The sequence below is a fragment of the Amphibalanus amphitrite genome, unplaced genomic scaffold (assembly GCF_019059575.1).
Source record: "Amphibalanus amphitrite isolate SeventyFive unplaced genomic scaffold, NRLGWU_Aamphi_draft 001046F_arrow, whole genome shotgun sequence".
NCBI lineage: Eukaryota > Metazoa > Arthropoda > Thecostraca > Balanomorpha > Balanidae > Amphibalanus > Amphibalanus amphitrite.
In genome coordinates this window covers 46,956-73,257 of record NW_024882540.1, presented here as the reverse complement: position 1 = coordinate 73,257, position 26,302 = coordinate 46,956, and the positions used below count along the sequence as shown (strand labels likewise).

At 49.5% G+C, this 26,302-nt stretch overlaps 2 protein-coding genes across 2 annotated transcripts; one reads left to right on the top strand and one right to left on the bottom strand.

Moving 5' to 3' along the window:
• Positions 1–1,350: 1,350 nt before the first annotated feature.
• LOC122369524 lies at positions 1,351–25,944 on the top strand. Its single transcript, XM_043344320.1, has 8 exons — positions 1,351–1,899; positions 2,098–2,251; positions 2,768–2,898; positions 13,623–13,808; positions 19,779–19,967; positions 20,567–20,758; positions 24,136–24,366; positions 24,524–25,944. Exons 1-8 carry the CDS (start codon positions 1,351–1,353, stop codon positions 25,244–25,246), a joined length of 2,355 nt encoding a protein of 784 aa, XP_043200255.1. The 3' UTR covers positions 25,247–25,944.
• Positions 15,402–17,014, bottom strand: LOC122369536 (techylectin-5B-like). Its single transcript, XM_043344335.1, has one exon. The coding sequence runs from the start codon at positions 16,968–16,970 to the stop codon at positions 16,074–16,076; it is 897 nt and encodes a 298-aa protein (XP_043200270.1). The 5' UTR covers positions 16,971–17,014; the 3' UTR covers positions 15,402–16,073.
• Positions 25,945–26,302: the final 358 nt, after the last annotated feature.

The window sequence follows — 26,302 nt, the reverse complement described above, 5'->3', positions numbered from 1 at the left end:
ACTCCGTAGCACAGCTTGCATACCTACTCGGAATTGTAGGCAAGGGCAATAACTGGCTATTATACTGAACGACTAGGCGTCACTGGATGGTCTGCTCGCTAATTTTGAAGATTAGGGTATGAAGTTTTACCAGTGCAAATAAGTTGTTTTCGATACAGAGTCTCTAAAATGTAAATACAGCTTGGTAAATGGTAACACGTCGGGCAATAATCCGCTATTTGGAGATAAAACTTGAATTTTACAACCGCACTTTCTTTGATGAAAGCTGTTTGAAGGTAAACAAGTAAGCTCTCTCTCTCTCTCTCTCTCTCTCTTTCTCTCTCTCTCTCTCTCTCTCTCTCTCTCTCTCTCTCTCTCTCTCTCTCTCTCTCTCTCTCTCTCTCTCTCTCTCTCTCTCTCTCTCTCTCTCTCTCTCTCTCTCACAGTTCCAGCGGTCCATCGGTGTCGACCTCCCAGGGCAGCGACTCGGCTCCGGACGCGGCTCGGGTCGGGAACCTGCCGTCTCGTGGGCGGTCGGTACCCTCTGGAGCGGTCCGACCGGCGGTCACCACTCAGATATCGGTGTCCCGCTGCACCTCGCCGAGGTCACAACCGGCCAGCGCGAGCGGGTCCGGCGGCGACAGCTCTCCAGCGCGCCACCTGTCCGGGACGGTCCTGCTCTCGACCGGACCTGGAGCTAGCGTCAGCCGCCCCGCCAGCCTTCCCACCAGCCGCCCCGCCAGCCGTCCCACCAGCCGTCCCACCAGCCGTCCCGTCAGCCGCCCCACAAGTCGTCCCACTAGCCGTTCCACCAGCCGTCCCGGCAGCCGCCCCGCCAGCCGCCCCACAAGTCGTCCCACTAGCCGTCCCACAAGTCGTCCCACAAGTCGTCCCACTAGCCGTCCCACTAGTCGTCCCACCAGCCACCCAGCTAACCGTTCCAGTAGTCGTCCCACCAGTCGTCCCACTAGTCGTCCCACCAGTCGTCCTACTAGCCGTCCCACCAGCCGCCCCACAAGTCGTCCCACTAGCCGTCCCACAAGTCATCCCGTCAGTCGTCCCACCAGCCGTCCCACAAGCCGCCCAGCTAGCCGTTCCACTAGCCGTCCCACAAGCCGCCCAGCTAGCCGTTCCACTAGTCGTCCCACAAGCCGCCCAGCTAGCCGTTCCACTAGCCGTCCCACCAGTCGTCCCGCTAGCCGTCCCACCAGTCGTCCCACTAGCCGGCCCGCCAGTCGGTCCAGCCGTCCCACCAGCCGTCCCACAAGTCGTCCCACAAGCCGTCCCTCAAGTCGGTCCTCCAGTGCATCACCTCGATCAGAGCGTCCAGTGAATTCACCACGATCTCTGATCGGTGTCTCTCTCCTCGAAATGTCCTCCAACCGACGTCGTGCTCACGGCGGCGGTAGAGGCAGCCGCCAGAAGGAACATTCCTCCAGACAGCGAACTGCGGCGGAGCAGAGAACTCCCTCGCTCATCAGCGGTATACCTTTCTCCGAGCTCGATATTGGAGTTCAGAAGAAGAGAAGACAGACTGGTCTGCCCGGCCCGGCTGGCCGAGGCTGGCCGCGGAGTCTGCTGAGTGGCTTGTCGGGCGGAGATCGCTCAGGGCCGGGCCAGAGGCGATGCTCAGGGCGGGGCCAGAAGCGGAGCCCGGTGCCGGTTCCGCCCTCCGACAGCACTCTGAGCAGCCAGTACGACCGGCCGGTGGGCCGACACGAGTTCACCGAGTACGTGCAGACGCACCTGCCGGCGCTGGCGCGGCCGGACCTGTTTGACATGGTGGACGTCTCCGGGAGAGGCCGCGTCAGCTGGCTGGACATGCTGGACTATCTGCTGGTGCACACGTGTCCCCAGAAGGAGCCGCTGGAGGCGCCCTTCAAAGACGACATGGTCACCAGGCTTCTGAAGGAGAATAGGGTGAGTGTTTTGTGTTTCTTTGTCGTTGCTTTTTGCAAAATAATTTTTCAGTGTCGTGATTGTTGAAAAGCTGTGAATTCAAATAGCTCTAGCGCTAGAATTTTTTTTAAAGGTAAAATTTATTTCCGAGTGTTTCGCGCAATATCCTCGTCCTCCCCTCTCCCTCGTACTCCCCTCTACCTCTCCCTCTGTCCGCAGAGGGCGACCACGGTACGTCTGCTGGTGGTAACGGAGCCGGTGCACACCTACCTCTCGGTCACAGTCACCGGCGCAGTGGCCATGTATGACGCCCAGTTGGAGTTCCAGCGCGGCTACCAGCTGCCCCTCGGCGCCACAGGCGCACGCTCCGCCGGTAAGCTCGCTGAACGGTGCACGGTGATGTACTCGCATAGATGTTCAGTAATAGATACAATAGCGGCAGAGGGGAACTGGTCAATGACTGTATGTGTATTGTAGTCACCTGGGAGTGGGACGACGGCTGGTCCTGCTTTCTCCCGCTAACATTTCACAAGATCAATAGACTAGTTGTGCCTTTCATACCCTAAGATAGCAACCGTCCCTTTCATTCCGCCGTACCCCTTTCGGGTACTTGGAATAATTGCTCTGTAATAAGGTTATTAAAAATGTTATATTTATGGTACGTAACAGTAACTTATCTTCATGATGTAGCAAGGTCCATTAAACCAACCAATAGTTTACATGCATCATCTGATATTGTTCAGGTTAGAACAGGACAGGTCATGCCACGTCAGGTCAAACTATGTTAGACCAGACCAGATCAGGTTGCAGTGTGCGTGCGAGCCGACCCGCGTGCTGCTCTAGACCCTGTCGGCCTGACACCCCTTCACCCTCTCAACCGGCGCCGCAGGTTCGAGTCCGTGTGTCCGTGTGACTGACGCCGCTCACATGGCCAACTCGATGCACTTTGTCTTCTCCACCTCCGACCGGTCGCTGCACTTCTACGACGCTTCAGCTACGGTGCACCTACCAGAGTATCAGGTATGCACATCCCGATACATCTACTAGTGTACCGGTTAGTAACCCACAATAAATCTGCAATAGTATCGACTATCGAGTAGCCTGGAGCGTCAAAAGTATCCAGCTAAGTCTCAGCATGAACTATGTTACACGTCTGGGTAGGTATGCAAATATATAGGTATGCAAACCTATTACTTACCAGTATAACGCCTTTTGGGGCGACTAACGGAGCGAGCGAGAGGGTGAGCCTTGCACGTGCGAAATTTCGAGGGGGTACCTCCAGCTGACTCACTGAGAAAACAGTGTCCCGATTTTCGGGCTCAGAGACCAGTTTTCGGGCTAATGTACCATATTCAAAACAGACAGCACATTTCGAGAATACTTTCTGAGCTAGCGCCACATGGGCTCATACGATCCCTTAAATCGGTATCATTGATCGCAGAAACAGAGCTCAGTCAGTACCCATTATCGGTGTCAAGCTCTAAAACTAGTCTCACTATGATACCAGTTTTCAGCCTGATCCCCATTTTCGAGCTCACCTGATTCCAGTTTGAGGGCTCAAATTGTGTGGTGAAGCCAATATTAGGGCTCACGTCATCGCTTTTCGGGGCTTTGGTAAAAGCTGGATTGCGTCAGCTGGCTGGCCAACTGGCGACGCACGAAAGGTATTTAATTTTAGATATACCTAAGCGCGGTAGTAGGATGCAAGGCTATATAAACCAGGTAGAACGCTCCGGGAAAAAAGTTGGAAACAATAAATTAGTTGCGGCATTCCCTGATGACGCGAATGTGGGTCAGCGGCGGGCGGCCGGCCGCCGCTAACAATGCATGAGGAGGGATGCGCGGAACTTTTGCTTGTTGGTGATTGCGCTAGGCAGTTAAATGGTAATGTTAGGATATGTTTCGAAAGTAAATTGAACGACGCTTCGAACGCCGTCAATGAATTTGCGATACGACGACTATTTGTTTAGTTAGAGCCGGCGAACTTTTACCTTCCAACCGCGCGCGGAGGCGACATGGTGCCACACTGGCGGTTTTTACGATAGCTCAAAATTCTTTTGAGATAAAGAGATGAAATTTGACACGTCCTATCTTTTGATCAAGCTGGATCTTATGGTACAAGTCGCATATTTAAGGTAGGTCAGGTTGTTGACCTATGTTGTCGCTCGTGAGCCTCTGCACAGTCCAAAAACAACGCAATTTCTGAACACTCAGTGCCAAGAAATCCTTCACAGAAAGATGACACTTGGCAGAAAGAAGAGTTGTCGGTTTCTTACCGTTCGTATGTGTCGTGTTTTCACAAGAGTTTAGTAAGGTCAGGTCCGTCACGTGACCTCCCCCCATAACTCAATAGGTTTACTATCGTCTATCATAGAAGCGTTTATCAATCAATCTTAGCCAATCCCACTGGACACTGGATCCATACCCACATGGGGCCCTCCTGACTGGCCACTCCCTCTGAAATCCACAATAAATAACATTGGGCTGCGGCCACGGTTATGTATTAATGCTTTTCACGAACAGAAATACAACTTCAACCAGCACAGTGCACGCCGCCACAACAGTCCGACCCACGTCCCTGATATCGACTAGCTCCCGGCCGGATGCACATACGCGGAGCCAATCAGTCCGAATGTGACCTGCAGCTTACAATTGCTGTGTCGCATGGCGCATGGCACAGGACGATTCCTAGCAGCTGTCGGCTGGAGTGGAGAAACAGCACGTTGCGACACACCGCGCCGGCGACAGAGCTCAGCAGGGCTGGTTGGAGGCTGGAGCCGGAGGTAAGGGCGGACACAGGCACAGACATTGCAGGACAAATAACAGGATGTCAGTTAGGGATATAATTCAAGACGAATGATTCAAGACGGACTGAAATAATACACATTTTGCTCACTTGGATACCAACTTCAAACTTGACGTTTATGTATAGCACCATGGAAACAATGGGCATGCCCATTGTTGAGGCCAAATATCTACAGAGGCCATTGTTGTTTTCTTTCCTGTGTGCACACAGGAAAGAAACAAAAGATGAGGGTTTTTTAACTCAAGGAAGTAAAACAGCCCGAAGTGCAGACAAGCACATACTTTTGGTAATAGCTATCAGCTGTCCTACTCCTCTTCTCCCTTCATCAACTACTGGACACATTTGAAGCATCATATATAGCACCAATGTCCATAACCAAAGCTTGCAAGTAGTTTTAACTTCTATGAAGCCAAGGGAAATGTGCCTACATCATGCATGTAAACTCAAAATTACACATGGCACATGCATGACAAAGGAATCTTATGTAAAGAGAATAGTTGACAAAAGCATCTCATGGTTAAAATTATTCAAAACTGCACACAGGGCAAACATAAAAAGCAGCAAGTGTACTGTTCTGTTATGCTAAGAAATAATCCAAAACAAAATACAATCTTTTCATGTTTGAACTGGTTGTTCTTGATGCCCCTTCATCCATATCTTGATTACAGATGGGCTGTTACTGTAGGCTGATGAAGTGACACTTGATTGCCTTTGTGCGAGTTTCAGTTGCAGCCTCCTTGGTACTGCACAGTGCACTGGAAAGCAGATTGAATTGAATGCCTCTGAAAGATAGGAATACAGGCAGGGTTAGCTGTAGTAGTGTCAATGATAATAGACACGACATTTTTGTCCTTTGACATACATTTGTTGAAGTACAAAAAGGTACAAAATAAATTGGTTTGTTTCAAGACACGCACACTGCACAAAGCCACACAGACATTACACAGGCATATGAAATTGGTACACATAAAATTTGATGATTAAAAAAAGGTCAAAACTTGCAATAATAATTGAAGTAAAAGTTACAATCACAATCATTTGATTTAAAATGACTTGACATAAGTCACAAGACGCAACGCTCCTATTCTTTTATGCTTTCATTATCCTCCACATATCAACCAGCTTGATACCAGGCTGTGCAATAGTGTGTACATAACCCCATGTTGCCATTTTATTGGAGCAAGTGGGGTTACAACAACAATGCTAATGTCAAACCCACATCTGCAACCCGTACTGCAGTTTCAATCACCTTACAAGCACACCTTTTGGCAGTTTGATAGGCAGAATGGTCATTACTACTTTCCCCTCATATTCAACACATATTCCCTTTATACAGATACAGTTTAGACCTGGTTATGGCAAGCACTTTCGAGAAAAGATATGATTAAAGTCCAAGACAAAGGTCGAGAGAAACAACACCAACATAAAACACCGACTATGTAGCACTAATACTGTCAAATTCATATAAATATATACATGAGTCGATCAGAAATTCACTGTAGATTTCGAAAATGGCGTCAAATGCCACTTAAATACCCCCATTCGCATGTACGAAGCAATAAAACACTGACCTTCAATTCCGCGTGCCATTCTCCATAGGCCACTGTGTATTAAATAACGCGTTCACTGATAGCAGAAAATGAGACCCACATATGACGCGTTTGCTACCAGCCAATCAGCGCTCGAGTTAACGAGAGCTGATTGGTGGAGAGGGCCGTCGTCAGCAGCTAATTACACGTTGTTTTCCTTGAACATGTGCGTAAGCGCTGATGCTGCTCACGGGCTGTTGCCATTTTTCGTAATGCTGAAGGCACGGGAGCGAACCCCCCTGGTAGGATGGACATAAATATTTCAAATGGCTTTAAATGAAAAATTGATTGGTAAATATTCATTCTTTTATATCTAGCATTGATATGTAAGAAGCTCTGCTAGCGCCACCATACGGCGCCAGCTGGCAAAAAATCCAGTTAATACCAGAGCCCGCTTTTCGTCCGATGCAGCCCCTCCTCCCCCCTCCCCCGTGTCCAGCAGCTGCGAATAAGACGAAGCCGCGGACAAACTTTTTTTTTGCTCGGCCAGCCTAGCGCCAGTCTCGAGCGGTGGGACAGTTAACCGGCAATTTTGGCCGGGATGCAAAAGTTACGTTAAACCGGTTTATGTTAACCCGGGAGCAAATAACAACGTGGGAGCCTATCTTAGGTGTGGCAAAGCTAACGGATTACTTACTTGTTGCCGAGGTGCCCAAAGAAGGTACTGGAACCGAAAACACAACATTGGTTCATGTATTTATTAACATTCATACACACAGTCATACTTGTGCAAGGTGTCAGTGTTCGGTTGTGGGGTGTAATAGCCAGGGAAAAAGTTCTATGAACTGAAAAACCCGGCGCCTATTACTTCGCAACATGGTTGTGTATTCAACATGAACTGCAAGGAGTGCAGACGACATTGCCTGTGCTAACTTAACGTCTCACGGGCAGCGCCGCGCTCTGACACCTTGGTCCCAGAAGCGGCGGCGTTTCTGACCGCAAATCGCCGGAGAGCCGGTCGACGCCGTTGAGGGGACTGAGCAGGCCGCTGCCAGCTCCACCTTCACGTCCGCGCGGCGCAGCTCGGTGTGCGGCGGCGGCTCATCGCGCGGGCCGCACCCGTCCGTCCGCTGCACGAGCCGCTTTTCGATCCGACAGCGCAACACCGGCACGCCATTGTGCTGGCTGAGCGGCGGCAGCGGCACGTAGGCAACAAAACAGTAGAAATCGATGGGCCTGGATCGGCGTTGCCAGCAACGCCGGCAGCGGCGCGGCGGGAGGCGCCAGTGCCGCCGTCGGGGACGTGTGCCCTTCGCTGCGCTCATTCGAGTTGGCCGGCCGGCCGCGCGGCGTAGTCCTTTTGACACGGTGCGAGAAGAGCCGGATGAAGGTGGACTTTTTATTGGCGTTGCTGGTGCTCACGCCGCCGGCGTCCAGTTTGGGCGGCAAGTCCGAGTACCAGGAGTCGGACAAGTCCCGCGCGAACGCCGCCAGCCGGTCGTCGTCACTGCTGGCGGCGGCCCGCCGACGGCGCTGCCTCAGAATCGGACGAGTCGGTGGTACTGAGCACCTCGCGGGACGGGTAGCTGGGAGTGGGCCGGCCGCGGCCCCTGCCAGGCCGCGCCACCTTCACCGGCGCAGCCGCCTTCAAACTGCCCTTGCTGGGCGGCGGGTTGGTCGGCGGAGGCGGCAGCGGTGCCTCGACGTCAGTCCGAGTCGCTGTCACTGGGCGGCCGCCGCGGAGACGGCTTCTGTTTGACCCGCAGCCGGCCTGGGCCGGCTCGGCGCCCTCGGCCGGCGGCGCGCGCCGTTTCGAGCGTTTCACCTTTTCACTGTTACTCTCGCCTGGTCCTCAGCGTCGAGCGGCTCGGCGCTGTTCGGTTTCATGTGGCCCATGCTGCTGGGAAACTCGGGTGGGGACAGCTTTCTGACTGGAGTGCCGTCGAAGATGGAGGAGACGGGGGTGCTCGCAGAGTCCTTGCCCAATGCCCATGATAGAGCCGAGGCTCCACTGGACGCCCAGCTTAATCGGGCTATCGCCGCCCTCCTTCTATGGTGGATTCTTCGGCCCCCTACAGCCACTAGGGCCATCATATACTCCCAGATGGCGGCACCTAGGGGATGAGGGGGGGGGGGGGGTGTCTGGGCCACTTGTCCACCTCGTGGCGTCGCCAGCGACGCCTGCGAGTCGGAGCAAATGATTATGGGGTCTTCCTCGAAGGACGGGTGCTTCAGGAGATGTTGCTTTGCCATTTTGGGCGCCACCATCTCAGATCGGTAAATGGAGCAAATCCTCCCCGCCGCCTCCCGCAGTACCAATGTTGTACTGTCTGGGTGCTCGGTGAGGACCCCAGCGCCGCCTTCCTATTACTCCCCCGGTCGCAGACCCGTCGACCCAGGCCCACGTCGCACGCTGGGGGAGCGCTCCCAGTCACGCCTCCGCAGCACTCCTCCTCGCTGTCGCGGACGCCCCGATCGGCAGCAGGTCCAGGTGGACCGTGACGCCGTCTGTTGGCGTCTACGGGGGCAGTCTCGTGGATAAGCGCGCCTCGGCGGGCAGCGCCACTCCAGTGGTCCCACACCGCTCCCCCCGCGCTCTCTCCAGCCGGTCACTGACTTCAGTCACGGTTGGGGGGGGGGGGCTTCCGCCACGACGCGGCGGGTCCTCCGACGGGAGGGAGAGCGCCTTCGCCAGTAGGCGCGATGCCAGCGCATCCCTCCTCATCTCTCCATCGGCACGACGCCCGCCTCGGCCCTCACGGCGAGTCTTGGAGCATGGAAATCGGGCAGCCAGTGATGACTCATGCCACCATCAGCATCTCCGCCTCCAGGACGCCAAGATGTGTGGCCGCAGCCGCAGGCAGCCACGCCGACCCCGCTGCCCGCATGCCCAAGTAGTCTCGAATCGCTGACACCTCTCCTGAAACAAGAGTGGTGTCGTAAACTTAAACCCCTTGCTGGAGCCCGCCAGCCGCGACAACACCGCCACACCAATTTTTGTGACCCCGGAACTTCCGTCCCGAGCCTTATTTCACGGCACGATGCTACAGTGCGCTACACGTATTGTGGTATTCAGCTTCCATGGAAACATCAACTAATTTGGACGCTCAAACATGGGAGTCAGGAGTGGTTAAGGCCCAGAGCGTTCTGTCTGGTTTATAAAACCTTGGCTAGCAGATGTAAACGTGCTTTTTGTATAAGTGGCTTAATTTTGACGCAAAAGGGCACTAACCTTCGGCGCAAATAATGCAGAAATTTCAGCGAAAATTGCAAAATAGCTTGCGCCGAACTTCGGCGCATGACGGCTTCACGGGCGTCCGGCGTACCATATGGATGTTTTCCAGTTTGGGCTGCAGGTTTTAGCTCTAGGTTTTAGACTGTAGGTTTTGGGTTGGGTTGGGTTGGGCTGGGCTGGGCTGGGCTGGGCTGGGCTGGGCTGGGCTGGGCTGGGCTGGGCTGGGTTGGGCTGGGCTGGGCTGGTTGGGGTGGTTGGGTTGGGTTGGATTAGGTTAGGTAAGTTTAGGTTAGTTTAGTTTAGGATAGATATGAATACCGTAAAATGGGGTGTTAAGGGACAGTGGGGTGTTAAGGGACAGTTGCATGGGAAAAACTTTGAGTCACATTAACTTCCTAATTTGAGAAGGTTCAATAAAAACTTCGGTGTGGTAGTTGACACTGTTTTGCTCTTGACCATATGAGAAAATGGTATGGTTTTTCATGCAAGTGATTTGGTTCAAAAATGGATTTGAAAATCATGCTACATTTTCACAAAATTGAAACATCTCCAACACTTTGTGTGTACCACATAAACTAGTGGGTGTACAGGGAAAATGAATGCATAGGTGTATTGTCACATGTATTGCACATGTTTCCTGAAAAACTTGTGCAAATCCACCCATTCATTTATCATCCTCTTCCTCTTTTCCAGATACATGCATATTTTGAAGTGGATGTGGGGTGCTAAGGGACAGGGAAGAAAAAATAAAAAATAATATCTAAATATAATTTAATTAAGTAGGCATGGAAAACACCAAATTCCACATAAAATGCTGGCAAGTTCATGCTTTTATCTCTAACACATCTTAAGTTATGTAACAAAACATCTCAACACTCTTTTACAATGGTGGGTCAATGGAGACTGATGTAGGTAAATGTGATGTCATCATAAAAAGGCTAAAACAAAGAGGGCAACATAATGACAAGTGACTAGCTTCAACATGGGTTTTTATTGATGACAGAAGGGTACTTTTTGGTTCTGTTTACCTCATAATTAGCACTTTTCCACAAGCGTAAACTGCATTACACGTAATTGGCTAAAAAGGTCATTAGTGGTGAATGAGCCTGACTTGTTTTGTGACAGAATATGCAAAACATTTCAGTAAATAAATTGTGTGCCCTTCCACACCCCAATTGTGGGCATTTGATGACCATTTCTTGGAATAATATAGGTGTCCCTTAACACCCCACATTGGGGTGCTAAGGGACAGTGATGAAAAATAATAACAAATAATATGCAAGTATAAATCTTAAAAACTTTAACATGGCAGGCATGTAAAGCATCAAATTCCACATAAAATGCTGACAATTTGATGCTTCTATCTCCAACCCTTCTTGAGTTATGTAACAAAACACCTCAAAACTGTCCCTTAACACCCCGTTTTACGGTACCTATTTTTTGTAAGTTGAATTATTTTTTTCATTTTGTAGCATCATATGCCTTCCATCTTTGAACTGTCATATTCAAGCACCAGAATAAGTATGGACTTGAACCTTTTCCAGTCTGGATGCCTGTATGGAAGTTGTGCAAAATCATGCAGTTGAAGGTATTGTAACCACAAATAAGAGCTCATGACTCAAGTCTCAACTTGTCCATAATTGGTTATCTTGATGTATACTTGTAGACCCTTCCTCTTACTTGGCACACAGGCATGGTGTCACAGTGTTCTAAAATTGGATTTCAATTGGGTGTCCCAATAAAAAAAATCTGAAGACAAAATGAGATAGATTTAGTCTTTCCGCAAAACTGCATAATGCCATTTTTACCTCAGATTTTGTCAGAACCTTCACAGGATCTGAAATGAAATGATGTAGAGTAGATGCATCAACTGTCAAGTCATGCGTAACCTGGCAGCTGGCTGTTGAATCAAACTTTTGACATATTTTTTTAGCAAAGATGAAATAAAGCCACTTGTCATATTTTTAGGATGAAAACATTTTCCCCATCATGTGTGGTTATTCACCTAAAATTCTGAAACATGGAACACTGTCATACCAGCATTCCATCATGTCAACCAGCATTCCGCAGCATGTTAGCAGAAGCAGCAGCATGTTATAAGTATATGAAAGATCCAAATAGGTTGTAGGTTGGTAGGTATTGGTACTAAGTTTAACTTAATAGGTTAGTAGGCAAGGTTAGGATTAATTTTAGTTGAGCATCAAGATAACCATTACGAACAAGTAACAAAATCCTTACCTACCCTTGAAAGCATTGCTTCAATCACATCATCACGAAGAACCAGACAAAATTTTTGCACATTCTTACACTATTTGACATCCTGAATCCAGATATGATGCTTTCATGTGGCGCAAATACAAGAAAAACGAATGTAACGGAAGTTAGCAGGGATTCAGCAGGGGTTCAGCAGGGATTCAGCAGGGATCGACGGCCCCTACGATTTCGCTGCATTTTGGTGGAGAGGTGCAGAATGGTGTCCTCTATCGAAAATCCTAGTGCCAAAATGCGGGGAATCCATCAGGGGGGCCACAAATCCCAAAAAACAGTATGCCCTCAGGGCACAATCGACGAACTTTGAAAACCCTACTTCTAGCCGTCAAAACAGCTAAAAATGCACGTCATTCGAAAGAGGACAAAATTTTACGTGCAACGGTACCAAATTTAGGGGGCTAGCGCCCCCCTGAACCGAACAAAACAGCTTCAAATATATGGGCCCGGGAGTATGCCCTCGGGGCATAAATAAACGTTTTCAACAATTTCAGGCCTATAACATCGACAAAATCCAGCAATGCATGAATAATCAAACCCGTGCGTATTCGTATCAACGGCGCCACAATTGTAGATCAGACCTTTTCTGAACAAATGCCACCACAATTTTAATTGATAAGGGATTAAAATGGCATGAGCATCAACATCTTGATTTTTTCTAAAAGATAGCGATAACTGATAACTAATAACTTACCATTCATTTTGAAATCACGGCGGTAGGTACACCAACACATGGCACTGAAAACAGCAAAAGACGGAATGGCGGAATGTCGTATGGAGCCCTAAAACGCAGCTCGAATTGAGCCCGAAAAGGAAGACGAACTGATGCCGCTTTCGGGGCTAATGTACTTTGAGCCCGAAAAGGGCGCCTAACTGATCCCGATTTTAAAATCATACAGATTTGAGCCCTGTTTTGGCACTCATATGAGCCCTTATTCAAAAATGTTCTCAAAGTGTTTTCTGAGTGCTTGTGCACGGCACCCTACTAACCGGTCTCTAGTGATGTGCCAATTTTGAGCACAATCGGCCCAGCCGTTCTCGAGATCTGGAATCGACAACCTGCACGTGCGCACGTGCAAAATGGGTCCCAACTGACTTTTGCACGGCACCCTACTAACCGGTCCCTAACCATGTGCCAAATTTGAGCGCCATCGGTCCAGCCGTTCTCGAGATTTGGAATCGACCCCTGCACGTGCGCACGTGCAGCAGCACCCCAACTCTGGCACATGGATATGCATTGCCTAGTGGGTGCCTACCTACATGCCAACTTTCAGCGCAATCGGCCGAGTAGTTACCGAGATATTGCAACAATTACAAAAGTGACACCTCTTCGTTTTGCACGTGGCACGCGCATAAGGGGTCACCCACATGCATCGGCAATAGTCCAATACTTGGTAGAAGGAATGAAGCTGCCCTACAAAAATTACCGCGTGTAAATCGGTCAAGTGGTTGCTGAGATATAAGTCTCGCAAAAGCGTGACCACGGCCGGCCGGCCGGCCGGCCGCTCATACTCAGAAATTTCCGTTAATCTAAGGAAAGACTACGCTCGCTTCGCTCGCTCCGTAATGAGACTCCGCTCGCTTCGCTCGCTCCGTAACCACGCTGTGACTATATGGCTGCTGACACCAGAAGGCAAGTGGCTTACAGGTGGCATAGAACGTGTCACGATACCCAATAAATAATGCGTACTGGTGTTCACCAATCGAGATCGACCAGATCGGTTCCCAAGTGTTCCATTACAAACATTGTGAAGTCAACACTAATATTGGCAAGTTTTAGCTGATTCGAACTTTGAAATGGCTAAGCTTAGATGACTGCCGGTCAGCGAACCGTTTCTGGTAGGGTGCTCTAGAGACCTTATCCCGGTAGACCCAGTGACCTGACCCATATTGCCGGCCCTGCCAGCTGACCGGCCTGCCTGACGCCGTCACCTGCATGGTGGCCCACCACGACTCCGACCGGGAGGAAGCGCCATCTTTACTCATCCTTGGTGACGACGGTGGCGACATCTATATCTTGCGCTTTCTCCGGCCAACTTCGTCGCTATTCAAAAAACTGGTGATCGACCGAAAGCAGGTTATGGTTTGGCAGGTGAGTAGACCAGTGTCCTTTGCAGTCGGTGATATTATTGACTGTGATAATCAATATTTGTGACGAATCTAGGTGGGGAGTATGAGGAGTGACTTCCGTCCGAAAAGCAAAACCAACTGACGGCCCATGCATGCTTCATTGTTGTTGTTGTTGTTGTTGTTGTTGTTGTTGCTGTTGTTGTTGTTGTTGTTGTTGTTGTTTGTCTAAAGATCTGAACTGCTTACTGTGTACCTAGGTACTAATATCTTATCCAAAAAGATTTAAGTTACTTCACACCGTTCCGTCTTTTTCATCCTCAGGATAGTCAAATTCTTCTCCTCTACGCCTCAACCCCCTGTTCCCAGCTAGACGGGCAACTTTATCGCATGAGGGAAGCGCCCCATACGAGCAGGCCTGTAGTCGGGTGTGGTGTCAGGTTGCTGGACTGGACGGGCTCAGCCCCGGCGGATCACCGGGGTGCCCGCCGTGACCAATGTCTTTCCCTAATTCCTATCATCCCTCCGGGTTTGAAATGGTCTCGTCAGACCGAAAGGGCCTAAACCAACAAAACAAACAGCTTAATTTGTACTTGTACTTGTACAAGCAACTTACTGTACTTGTATTTTTATGATCAAATGATTATAACTGAATCCAATCAGGGTTTGTGGCTAAGACTTGGTTTGATACCGTTCACATAGTGTTGCGACTTTCTTAGGTTCCCCTACCTAGTTTATGCTAAATATTTTACCAGAAGGAAACGGTGGCGTAGTTAGGGTTGCCAGTGCAATTCCACTCAGACTTCGTACATCGCTAGTAAATGTTTGAATGGTTACGACTGAAATTCGGTACGGGTAGTTCCGTCTTACAATTCTTATTACTACTTGAAGCTGGAACTTGGAAGTATCGGCGTGTCCATCTCTTAACTCTATTGGTGGAATATCGGACTCCCGGTAATGGGTGCCTGGGTTCGACCTCTCGTGGACTTATCCCATGAGACTCCGAGCAAGGGTGACGTGTGCCTGCAGTCGGTAGGAACTAGGAACAGCTTTAGCTACTTGAAATGCGTGAGTGAAGCAGAGCGTGCCCAGTTTTATGATCGTGCCCAACTTTGGTATCTAAATTTTGTAACGCCAATACCAGGAGTTTCCCGATGGGGTGAAATGGCCAAAACCTGCGCAATAAGCTCTGGCTTAGCCCGGGCCCTAAGTTGGCCAATCCAGTGGCAATGGTAAATGGCAAAACATTAACAACCGAATCATCGAATCATCAACTATCATCGCCTAATCATCGAATAATGAATACATTCTAAATGCTATCCTATCGTTGGTCGAACGAATCTTTAAAACAAAACCGGTCCACTACTCATGCATTTGATGTAACTAGTAATCTCCACATACTGCTCAATGGTCACAAATTTTCTTTGGTTACTTGAGTTGGGCTGCAGGTTCTGACAGATACGCGTTAGTCGAGAGAAGATCCTGTGTAGCTAAATGTTGGTATCATAATAGTTATATGTACTTACCATATTTTTTCGATATCCACAAAATCACGTTTCAAGCATTTTATCATCATCAATCATTACTATAAGCATGATAAGCATGTATTATTATAAAATAATTATCAGCATTATATTATCATCACTTCGTGATAAATCATTTATTATAGGCAAAAATAGTGCACGTTATTTTCGAGCGTGATAGTAAGCTGCTTGCAGGTTACGTCAGTCCACATCAACTCGCTTCGACGCCGATTCTCAAAATCGATTTAATATCATTTGTCAAGTGGTCATGGTCATTGGGACCGCAGTCGAGTTTCTAAAGCACACAAGCAATAATGAGTGCCTATATAGAACCTATGCAGTCTACACAGTACACATCTGTGTAAGAAAATGTAGCCTGGTGAAGCCAAACATTTATTTGATAGAAACGCAAGAGGACGATACTTCAATAAGGAGAGACGCGATTAATTGTGGCAAGCCTGCGCTCTAAAACGATGAGTCCTCAGTCAACACCTGTTTGACTATCCAAGTGCATGAATGCATATTGGTGCTAAGATAAAGACGCCCTTTCATCAAGCTCAGCCCAGCAACATGTCCAAAGTGAATCAACTAGTAGAAATACCGAGAGCGTCACTCTGCAAGTACCTCAGTAGCACTATTCAGTTCATCGAATACCATTTCTGGTGCCCGCTTTATTGCCCGCTATTGTCTAGTCCACCTCGCTATCATCATCATCATCATCATCATCATCATCATCATCATCATCAGTTGAAATGGTCACTCACAGCTCACAGCAATCTGTGACACCACTGTGTATGGTGAAGCGGCCTGATCTTCATTGATGCGTGTTTTAAGGAGTATTTTTCACCTTTCCAGTCCTTCCATACCAGTCCTTTCCAGGCGGGAATCGTTGCCGTCTTACTGTACTTGCCAAGAAGATTGGCATTAAAGCAGTCCTTAAACCACCATCCGTTTTGAAACTGAACCGCACAGTTGGGACTTGTCTTATCATTGTCTCGATCTTTTGTAGTGAATTTCATGCCATTTACATATGCCAGCGAATTTCCAGCGGTTCCGTCATACTTGCCGATTGAGAGGGCGAACTGCTGCTCTTCTGTACCGACCGAAAACGGGGTGTAGGTGGCGTAGGCCGTGCCGTTCTCCCAGTCCTCCAGATCCACTCTCAGTTGAACCTGGTCCAGGCTGGTCAGCAGGTTCAGGTACTCGTTGCCCAGCCAGAACTCGGCGCTGAGGTTGCCGAAGCCCCACTTGTAGCTCTGCCAGTTGAGGTTGAAGTCCTGGTGGTGCGGCACGTCGTCGCGTCGGGAGATGACCGTCCAGCCGCCGCCGTCGGTCTCCATGTCGCAGTAGACGCGGATGCCGCCGCCGTTGCCGCAGGTGGGCGGGTAGACGGTGTAGGTGCCACTGAGCCTGTGCCTCTGCTGGACGGCCGAGCAGTCCTCGGGCCGCCACTCGCCGTCCGCCCGCTGTGCCAGCCGCGCCTCCAGTCGGCCGTCCAGCTGCGCCAGGTGCGCGGAGAGCTGCGACAGCCTCTGCTCCACAGCCTGGAGCCGCTCCGGGCCGGCTCCGATCGCCGACTCCAGGGGAATGTCGTGCGTGCCGGCGCCGCCCGGACTCAGCCGCCAGCTCACCAGCAGGACAAACACCGAGACGGACGGCCACATCGCCGCGAGCAGAGCAGCGGCCAAGCCGACGACAGTCACGGGTTGTGGTGACCTGACGCCGGCGCCGCCTGACACTTTATACCTCGGCAGAGCCACCGGGTAGGAGGGGTGTGGCTAGCGAAAACAGTCCCTGACACAACTGGCGGCTCAATTAATTATACACAGCGCAGCGTCAGGGGCATCATAGAGCTGTCGACGCTCCGGGTCGTTTGTTTATTGAGCTGCTCCCGTCGCTTCTCATCCGTTCATCCCGCTCGGAGATCATTTAGACCGCCGCCGCGCTAATGTCAGCCGCCATCGGATGATTACTTTTCCTTCGCCCTAATATAAATAGAGTATCTGCTTTGTGTGCCGTTCTTGAAGCTTTATACACCGGTTAACAAGCATCCCAACAAGACAGAAGGAAACAAATTGAACATAACTTAATGGAAACAATCATTCGACAACCAGCTGTCGATCCAAATGTGAAGGCCATGTACTTCCCTTCTTCAGTGAATTCTGCTCTTTAAATAACAGTCGTGTTCGTCGGAAAAGATCAAAGTTCATCTTCAATGGGGGGGGGGTTGATGGGGGTTGATGCAGCCCCCCCCCCCAAGGGTTTTCACAAATAACGTTAAAACGGCGGCGCGTAGCGCCGCCAAATTTTGCATATTCTCTTGGGCAACATTTTCGCACCTTTCCTGAAAGTTTGGAGTCCCAGTCTTTTCAGGTCAGGTCACCAGGTCACAAAAACCGGTACAAGGTCAGGGGAAAATTGGACTAACAAAGTATATCATTCGATGCGCACGGACGTCCTGAGTTCACTGGTGCTTTTATTTTTGCTCTATCTTTACTAAGTAAAAAGTTATAAGCGAAAAACGTTTGACATGTTTTAGCAAAATTTTTACACTCATACCCCCAAAAAAACCCCTAAATATTGACATAGAGTCACCAAACTTTCACAGGTGCGAGATCTCCTATGGACCCACCTACCCTGTAATTAGGGCTTTTGTAAGCGCCATAGGAGCCAATCGCGAGGGGGGGTCGTACCAACCCCCCTCGCCGTCCGTGTTATGGAAAAGGCCCTCGCCTGGCGAGGGTTAAGATACCAAAACAAGGTAGATATTCGAAAATCGGACGCCCTAATGGATCATTCGATGCATCTTGCGCGATTGAGCATGGATCGGTCTTCAAGCTAGTGACCGAGAACGAGGTGATTAGTATCAAAAGCTGGTGACCGTACCTGTGGCTATTCCAACGCTCAATCCGAAAGTAATTGGTGTCATTCATTGTTGAGGAAGCAGATTGATGGGACGACATGGGAAGCTGGTAGAATACGAAAACCACCAGCTCCACTTAATTTCTCTCCATCGAGTGACAAATTTCAGCGGCAACGTTTGCTCGGCGTAAGCAAATAAAACTCGGCGTAAAAGATGCACAGAAGCCTATTTCAAGAGGTCTACAAAACACGCACCCAACTAAGCTAAGTGTAATAGCGCCACAGCCTGACCTTTTGTGAGTCGCGAATTTTGTGCGGAGCTATTTCAAACGGCGTCCTTTGAAGCACAACCAAAGGCAGGTGGTGCTAGAGCAGCGACCCTCCAAAGTGTTTTATAAGTCCACGGCTTTCGCGTTCCTTTGAAACAATGCTACACAAGGTTTTCAAGGTTTAGTGGGTGACATTCTAAATCCAAGTTGGATGTGTGTTTTCAATATAACTATCTGGACCCCAAGTAGTATATGAATATTGCTATTCATTCATTCATTCATATTTATTTATTAATCTATCTATAAGCACCTACGAACATGTGTTTTCTAGACACTGGGTGTCATATATTGTATGTCAGTCGTCATCCTACAATCAAAATGTCGAAATTCGGTTGCATTGGTTATACGCGGCCTTCACAGCATGTTGTGCATTCGAATTTCGAGCCTTTGTTGAATCCGAACAAGCACTTGCTCAGTTACACGAAAAACGACTTCATGCATATATATTGGGGATGAGAATAAAACAACAGTTTTAAGCACCCTAAATCATTTTAGAAATAATTAAACTCTGTCCTTTCATCAGTTCCGACTTGAAAAATTCCAGAGACCATCAAAGGTTTAAATTTAATTAAAACTTGATTGGCCTGGTTGACGCCCCAGAGTTTGTCAAGTGGGGGAGAGTTTTCTAACATGACATAAAAACGGGAGATTAAAACAGACTTAGGTGATCTTGAAATAGCACCGCAAAGCAGCTGCCTATAATTAGTAGCCTACTTATACTGCCTATATAGCGACAGACAAAGTGCTTAAGTTCACGTGAAAAGGCGTCCATGTACAACATAAATTGTTATGATAGTCAAAAACAATTTGCATGCATTATTTCAACCTTCTAATGTTGGTTGTGAACTTATTATGAGTGGAGACAGACTTTGTTATCGGTATTTCGAAAGCGATGCCGACTCTGGTCTGTATTTGTATCAAAACACTAGTACAAAAAAGATGCATAGTGGCAAATCAAGTAAAGCTTCAGTGCGAGCCCGAGGTCTGAACCAACCAATCGCCTTTCGCTCTGTACATACGAGTTTTGCTCTGTAATAATTTTTAGTGCCAATAGTTAACCCGCGCCGGGGCAGGAGACGTTTTTATTTTACCCTCCCCTATAAACGGTTTTCCCGTTAGTTGAAAAAAATACATCTTCATTTTATCCGCACGACCTCCATGTGGCTATTTAAGAACTTTATGTGAGGTATTTTCCCAGTATCGGGTGTCCTGAGGCCTTTCCGACACCTATGCTGTCCACCACCCGGTCGCGTGTGACTGCTGACCTGCCTTCGCTGACAGGAGATGTCCGAACACTCGGGTCACGTGCAGCTGGTGACGCTGAGGTCACGACACACCAGTCCTGTGACCTCGATCGGTTTCTGCGCCAAAAACCAGACCGTCATCTCGTCAGCGGAGGACGATGTCTCCTCCGTTATCATGCAGCAGCTCAACTCCCGGTGGAAGGACTACGTGTTCGCCGTTCCCAAGGTAAATATAGAAGAAAAAAAAACTCTACCCACGTCCAATAATTGTCAACTTTATACTGTTGGAACACACACTTGCCATTTGTATCGGTATCGACAGAATCTACACATGCCATCTGTAATAAACACCTGAAAAAGTTACTCCCGAGCGAAAGGGATTGACATAAAATGCGTCGTCTAAAGCTGACCATCCACTGGTTCCTGATTCGTTTTATCCTTGACGGGGTCACACAAACCTGGTAATGTGTTTTTCTCAAATATATTGCACTCGTTGTGAAGTATATAACAGTGGCTACATTTCCATGACACAAGCTAAGCCAATTTTACAAAATGGATTTACTTCATCATAGCATTTAGGCAGCATTTAAAAATGTAAATATAGGATTAGGTGCTAGCTAAAACCATTACGATCGTTTTTGCATTAGTTGAATAGTATCCAAGAAAAACGCACGTGAAATTTTTCCAAATCGATTTAGATGTGTCACGGAAACGTAGTGAGTGGCCTTTACTGCAGGGACTAATTGGACTTTGACACTGCCTCGAGTTGTTTATCTAGCCTCTCATGTTGAATTTGATTCACCGCTCCTCCCCGTCTCCGATCAGGGTGTGCGCGTGCTGGACTTTTCGTGGCGCCGCCAGCTGCTGGTGACCGGTGGGGAGGACCGACTGGTGCGCCTGTGGAACCCCGTGGTGACCGCCCGCCCGGTGGCAACACTCACCGGTCATTACAGTCGCATTGTGGACGTGGCCATGCACGAGTTTCAGGCGGCAGTGATCAGCGTGGACATGGACGCCGTGAGTCAGAAGTGGGAGGAATGTACTATGTCAATACTACGTCGCCGTTTCAACGTTAGGCAAAATATCTTAACCTTCCAGGCGGTGGGGGGGACATTTTTTTGCCCCCCCCTTTAGTTTTTTCGATATATCTTGAGAACCGCTGCGCCGATCGTCACCAAACTTTCAGGACCCTCCCGTGAATAGCTATTGCACATTGTGACCAAAAGTTTTTCCAAAGTTGGTGATAGGGTGGACGCTAATGACGTCAGAGTGACGTCATTTCTGACATTTTCGACCCAAAAAAAGGTTTCGCGAGAAGAGGTGTCAGGCCTACAGCTTTAGAGATACAGAAAAATATTTCGACATAATAGGTGTAAAATTTAGAGGGCTACAAACTGCTATCTCGGATTTTTGATTTTTTTTGGATTTTGACCCCCAAAAATAAAAAAATAGATTTTTTGAATATAATAGCCAAAAAATCCAAAAAGTTTTTTGAATTTCGAAAAAAAACGGAAGATATGTGATAGTCCTTACCACCTTCTATCTACATACCACATTTGAGATCGATACCTCTTTTTTGGCCAAGTTATAGTGAAAAAACTGTTCAAAATTGATGACGTCTAACCCTAGAACGCCTAGGGGGGTTGTATCAACCCCCCCTGAGGTTTTTTCGAAGTGCACGCTAAACGGCTCGTCGTAGCGGGCTGAAATTTTCAATACCCTCTGGGGCAACCTTTGCGCATCTTTTGCCGAAAAAAATTGATCGGGTCATGTCAGGTCACGGAGTTATGACGTCATAAGAGGTACAGCCTCCGGCCGGATTTTCACAAACTGAGTGCCAACGCCCGAGGTTTCCTGCCGGTGGTACGGGCATCGGTTGATGGATCGTGATGGAACTTCCCATGCATGTTGGGGCAAGTATTGGCTATCATATGGTATAAGAAATTTGACCGGGTCAGGTCAGGTCACGGAGCTATGACGTCACAAGAGGAACAGCGTCCGGTACTATTTTTGAAAAGCGCCCGAACCACTATTTTGCTAATTTTTGTCACCTCAATGGGAATATGCAGCAATATTAGCTTCTATAGGGAGCAAATGGACCTCCCAAATCCAAAAATACAATCAGATTTCAAAAATTTAAATTTTGATTTTTCGAATTTCTGCCGCCGACTGTGACCTTGCCGACTTCCGGCGCTCCCAACGCGCCATTTTTAGAGCTAGGGAAACGAAATACATACCAAACGATAGAGAATTGATCAAGGAACACGAGAGTGAAGGTTTCAAGTCGATATCTCCCACCGTTTTGCCGCAATCGCCGCCGAAAGTTGAAAAAGGTCTATTTTTCCGAAAATTTGACCTTTGACCGGTCAAAAGTAGGTCAAATGTTGACCTAGGACCAAAAAATATACCACCAATCGCGAGATCTCGTTGAGAGCAATCCGTTGGTTTTTTCCGCTAAGCTCTACGACCTTCCGTTTCGAAACGCCAGGGGGCGGGGGTCGTAACAACCCCCCCCACCTGGTCGTTCGTGTTATGAGAAATGGCCTGGTCGTGCGAGGACTAATTTTCAAACTCAATTTTTAGCAATTCTAGACCTCGTAGCGCAAAACAAAGACCACCATTAGACTCCCCGTGACGGGCTGCATCGAATTGATACCCATTTTATGCAAAAATATCAACTTTGAAATTTGACCTTTTTTGACCTGACCTTGACCTGACCTCCACCAGAAAGTGACCTAAACCGCACCTGATGGTCTTATAACCAACACCATTGAGTTGGAAATGGATACTGGCCATAAAACATGCATCGCACAACCTTAGTAAAGTTGGGTTCATGTGGTGACCCCTGGTGACCTTTGGTGACCTGACCTGTGACCTGACCTGGTATGACCAGTGGCCTCTAATAGCAACATATGTACTAGACAACTGACGCCCTATCGCTGATTTTCGACAAAATGCATTTTACTCGGTGTTATAGCGCTTTCCCTAAAAGCCCCGTGAAGTGTGAACGGTGAAACATTTTATCGTTGACCTGACCTGTGACGTCATCGGTGACCCCGAGGTCAATGAAATTTGGTTTCCTTTGACAAATTTGACAGGGCTATCGAACACCGTTTGAATTTTCCGGATACGTCCAGTAGTTTCGGAGGGGGGGGGCAAAAAATGCCCCCCCCCACCGCGCGGAAGGTGGCCGGGAGATCAACCGCCTGCCGGGCCTCGCCGGACCTATTGGTTTTCTACATACACGCCGGCCGAGGGGGGGGGGGGGCGGGTACGACCCCCCCTCGCCGTTTCGCCCCTGGTGGAGCTAGCGCGTCGCGGAACAAACGAGCGTGTGCGCCGTTACGAGACGCAGAGATTGGTACCCGATTTTAAGGTCCTAGGTCAACCGGTGACCTCTGAGGTCAGGTCAAGTGCCCCAAGGTACGGTTCAGTTTTTGGTGAATAACTTCGCAAAAAACGGCCGCAGAGCGCCGATTTTGGCAGCATCGTGTTCGTCTTGCTCAGGCGCGTCGAATGATATACTTTTTGTCCGGGTCAGGTCAACTTAGGGTGTTGACCTCAGGTCAAGGTCAGGTCAGCACCCCCAGGTCACGAAGCTGGTCGAAAGAGGTCATGTCGCATATCATTCGATTCGGCAGGTCTTCCTGAGTCCATTGGTGACTTTCCCGACTCGCTAGCTCAATTTGATCAAGAGTTATTGACGAAAAACTAATATGACCTTGATGACGTCATAAATGACGTCATGCAAGGTCAACATTGCAAAAGTGACGCGTCTAACCTTGCAAGGAGTGCATCAAATCACGATTCTGTGTGCTTGAGATAGTTGGAGATCGTTCCCGGCTCCAGAATAGCAGTTTGAATTTTTCCCCATTGACTTATAATGGTGAGGTCACGAAAATGACCTGACCTCATATGACCTTTAGGAAAAATCCGAGATATACAAGTTGTGGGACTCATAATGGATACTAGATCCTGCAAGTTTCATTTCCCTGTGACATCTCCTCTGGCAGTGAGAGCGTTGCGAAGTTGCGACATCTGAAGACCGTGCAGAGGTTCACTTATGACGTCATAGGTCAGTGACCTGACCTGACCCAAAAATGCGGTTGGTGTCAAAAGATGCGGCTTGGATCAAAGGTCAGGTATGCCAAGTTTTAGCTCTCTATCGCCAGCGTGTTCGGAGCTATCGCGAAAAAACCCTATGGGGGGGTGGTACCCGCCCCCCCCCCCCTCGGCCGGCGAGGGTTAAGCGCCATGATATTCCAAATTCATCTAATTATAAAAAAAAAATCATATGCTTGATACATTTGTGAATTATGATCACGGAGCTATATAAAGCTGACTGCTGCTGATGGTCAGAGGCTCAGCGCTGACCGGTCGGACTCTGCCCGCAGGTGGTGAACGTCTGGGACGCTGACGAGCACGTGCTGCTGCAGTCGATCCTGCTGGCCTGGCCGCCCGAGCGCCGCCTGCTGCAGGCAGAGTTCGGCACGCGCTCCATCGTCACCAGTACGCCGCACCACCGCTCCGTGCTGGTGCTCTCCAGTGACGTGGTGAACCAGCTGCTGGTGCGGCAGCCCTGCCGACGTCGCCCTCCTGACGGACCCGGCGCCAGCCGTCAGCAGGTGAGGCGGGCTTGGGTGTGTGAATGGCGTGGGTGTGTAAATGGCGCCGTATGCTGGCTCTTACAGACCCGTAAGTAGGAGACGTCAGCACTCAGGTATGGTGCGATTAGCTAAACTGTCCCCTGTCAGCCCTCTGACAGCACCTCCACGGCTGCAGGAGCGGCCCGGCTCTCGTCTATCGGCCGCCTCCGGGGACCCACGCAGCCGGCGCGCCAGTCGGCGATCCTCGGCGGCTGTTCCGAGACGCTCTGCCGCCGCCGCCGCCGCTGAGACCGCCGTCAGAGCAGTAGGGGCACTGAAGAGCCCCCGACCGTCGTCACCACCGTCACCACAACCAGCACCACCGTCACCACAGGCCAGTTCCAGCCCGGAGGAGCAGGAGAGGAGCGAACAGGAGGATCGCGCGGCCATCGAGAGCTACCTCCGCGCCATGGCCGAGGCAGAACCGACCTACTTCGAGGTGAGCATACCGGCGATTCCGCGGCCGGCTCGCAACAGCCTGGTGACAAACCGACTGCTGGGGCGGCAGCAGGACGCCACGCAGCTGGTGCGCGACTGCACGCCGTTCAAGGCGCTGCGGCTGCACCCGCTGGCGCCGCTGCCACAGTCCGCCGGACTGATCGTGTCAACGCGTATGCGCCGCCTCGGTCTGCTGTGTAACTCGCTGGAGGAGGTGCTGGAGATGAAGCTGCCGACGGGGCGGCCCGGCGCGAGCGTCAGCGGTAGCGGTAGTGGAGCACACTCCAAGTCCTCGAGCCTGTCTTCGTCAGTGTTGACGTTACAGAGACAGAAACAGCGCCGTCGGGACATTAGCCGCGCCAGTCTGTCGGGAGTTAGTGAGGGCTCCTCGCTGACGGTCGGCTCCATCCACTCCTCCTAGACAGTGAGAGAGAAGGAGAGAGAGAGCGAGAGAGAGAGAGAGAGAGAGGGAGAGGGAAAGAGAGAGAGAGAGAGGGAGATAGAGAGAGAGAGAGGGAGAGGGAGAGAGAGGGAGATAGAGAGAGAAAGGGAGAGCTGACTTGTACTCTTATTTCTAGACGGCAGACGAGTTTCACCAACTTGGTAGCGATGAATACCAATCGACAGAAAATTGCTTCTGGGATTCGAATGTATTATTTTGTGTAGTCAAGAAATGGATAAATGTGAGCGTGTCAGTGGACTGCCCACACCGAACATGCATTTTGTGCTGTCGACACCTGATGTCTGGTTGTGGTGTCGATATGTGACCGATATACATTGTCGCCTGTCTGGGCAATATCAGCAGGCAGGGGAGGGCAAGTTTTGCGCCGTGTGACCACGCACTGGGGATATTTGGTCAGAATTTGTAGAAAATACACATGTGGCACGCCTCAAGGCTCACTATATTTGCATTTGTTCTTGTGGTTACCTATGAGCTGCATCCTTTTATCAACCGTAGGCTAAGCTGCTATATTTCCATGAATATGACTGCATAAGAGTACATGTTATTATATGAATCACGAGTCAGAAGAAGATACGTGTGCAAACGGCGCAGCCCTACGCACGCGCCGTTATCAATGTGAATGACAACTGCAGTTGAAAGGCCAGCAGCTTAGGCATCCAGACAATGGGTATGATTCGTTACATTTTATTACGGAGCGAGCGAAGCGAGCGTAGTCTTTCCTTAGATTAACGGAAATTTCTGAGTATGAGCGGCCGGCCGGCCGGCCGGCCGTGCGGACGCTTTTGCGAGGCTTATATCTCAGCAACCACTTGACCGATTTACATGCGGTAATTTTTGTAGGGTAGCTTCATTCCTTCTACCAAGTATTGGACTATTCCCGATGCATGTGGGTGACCGCTTATGCACGTGCCACGTGCAAAACGAAGAGGTGTCACTTTTGTAATTGTTGCAATATCTCGGTAACTACTTGACCGATTGCGCTGAAAGTTGGCATGTAGGTAGGCACCCACTAGG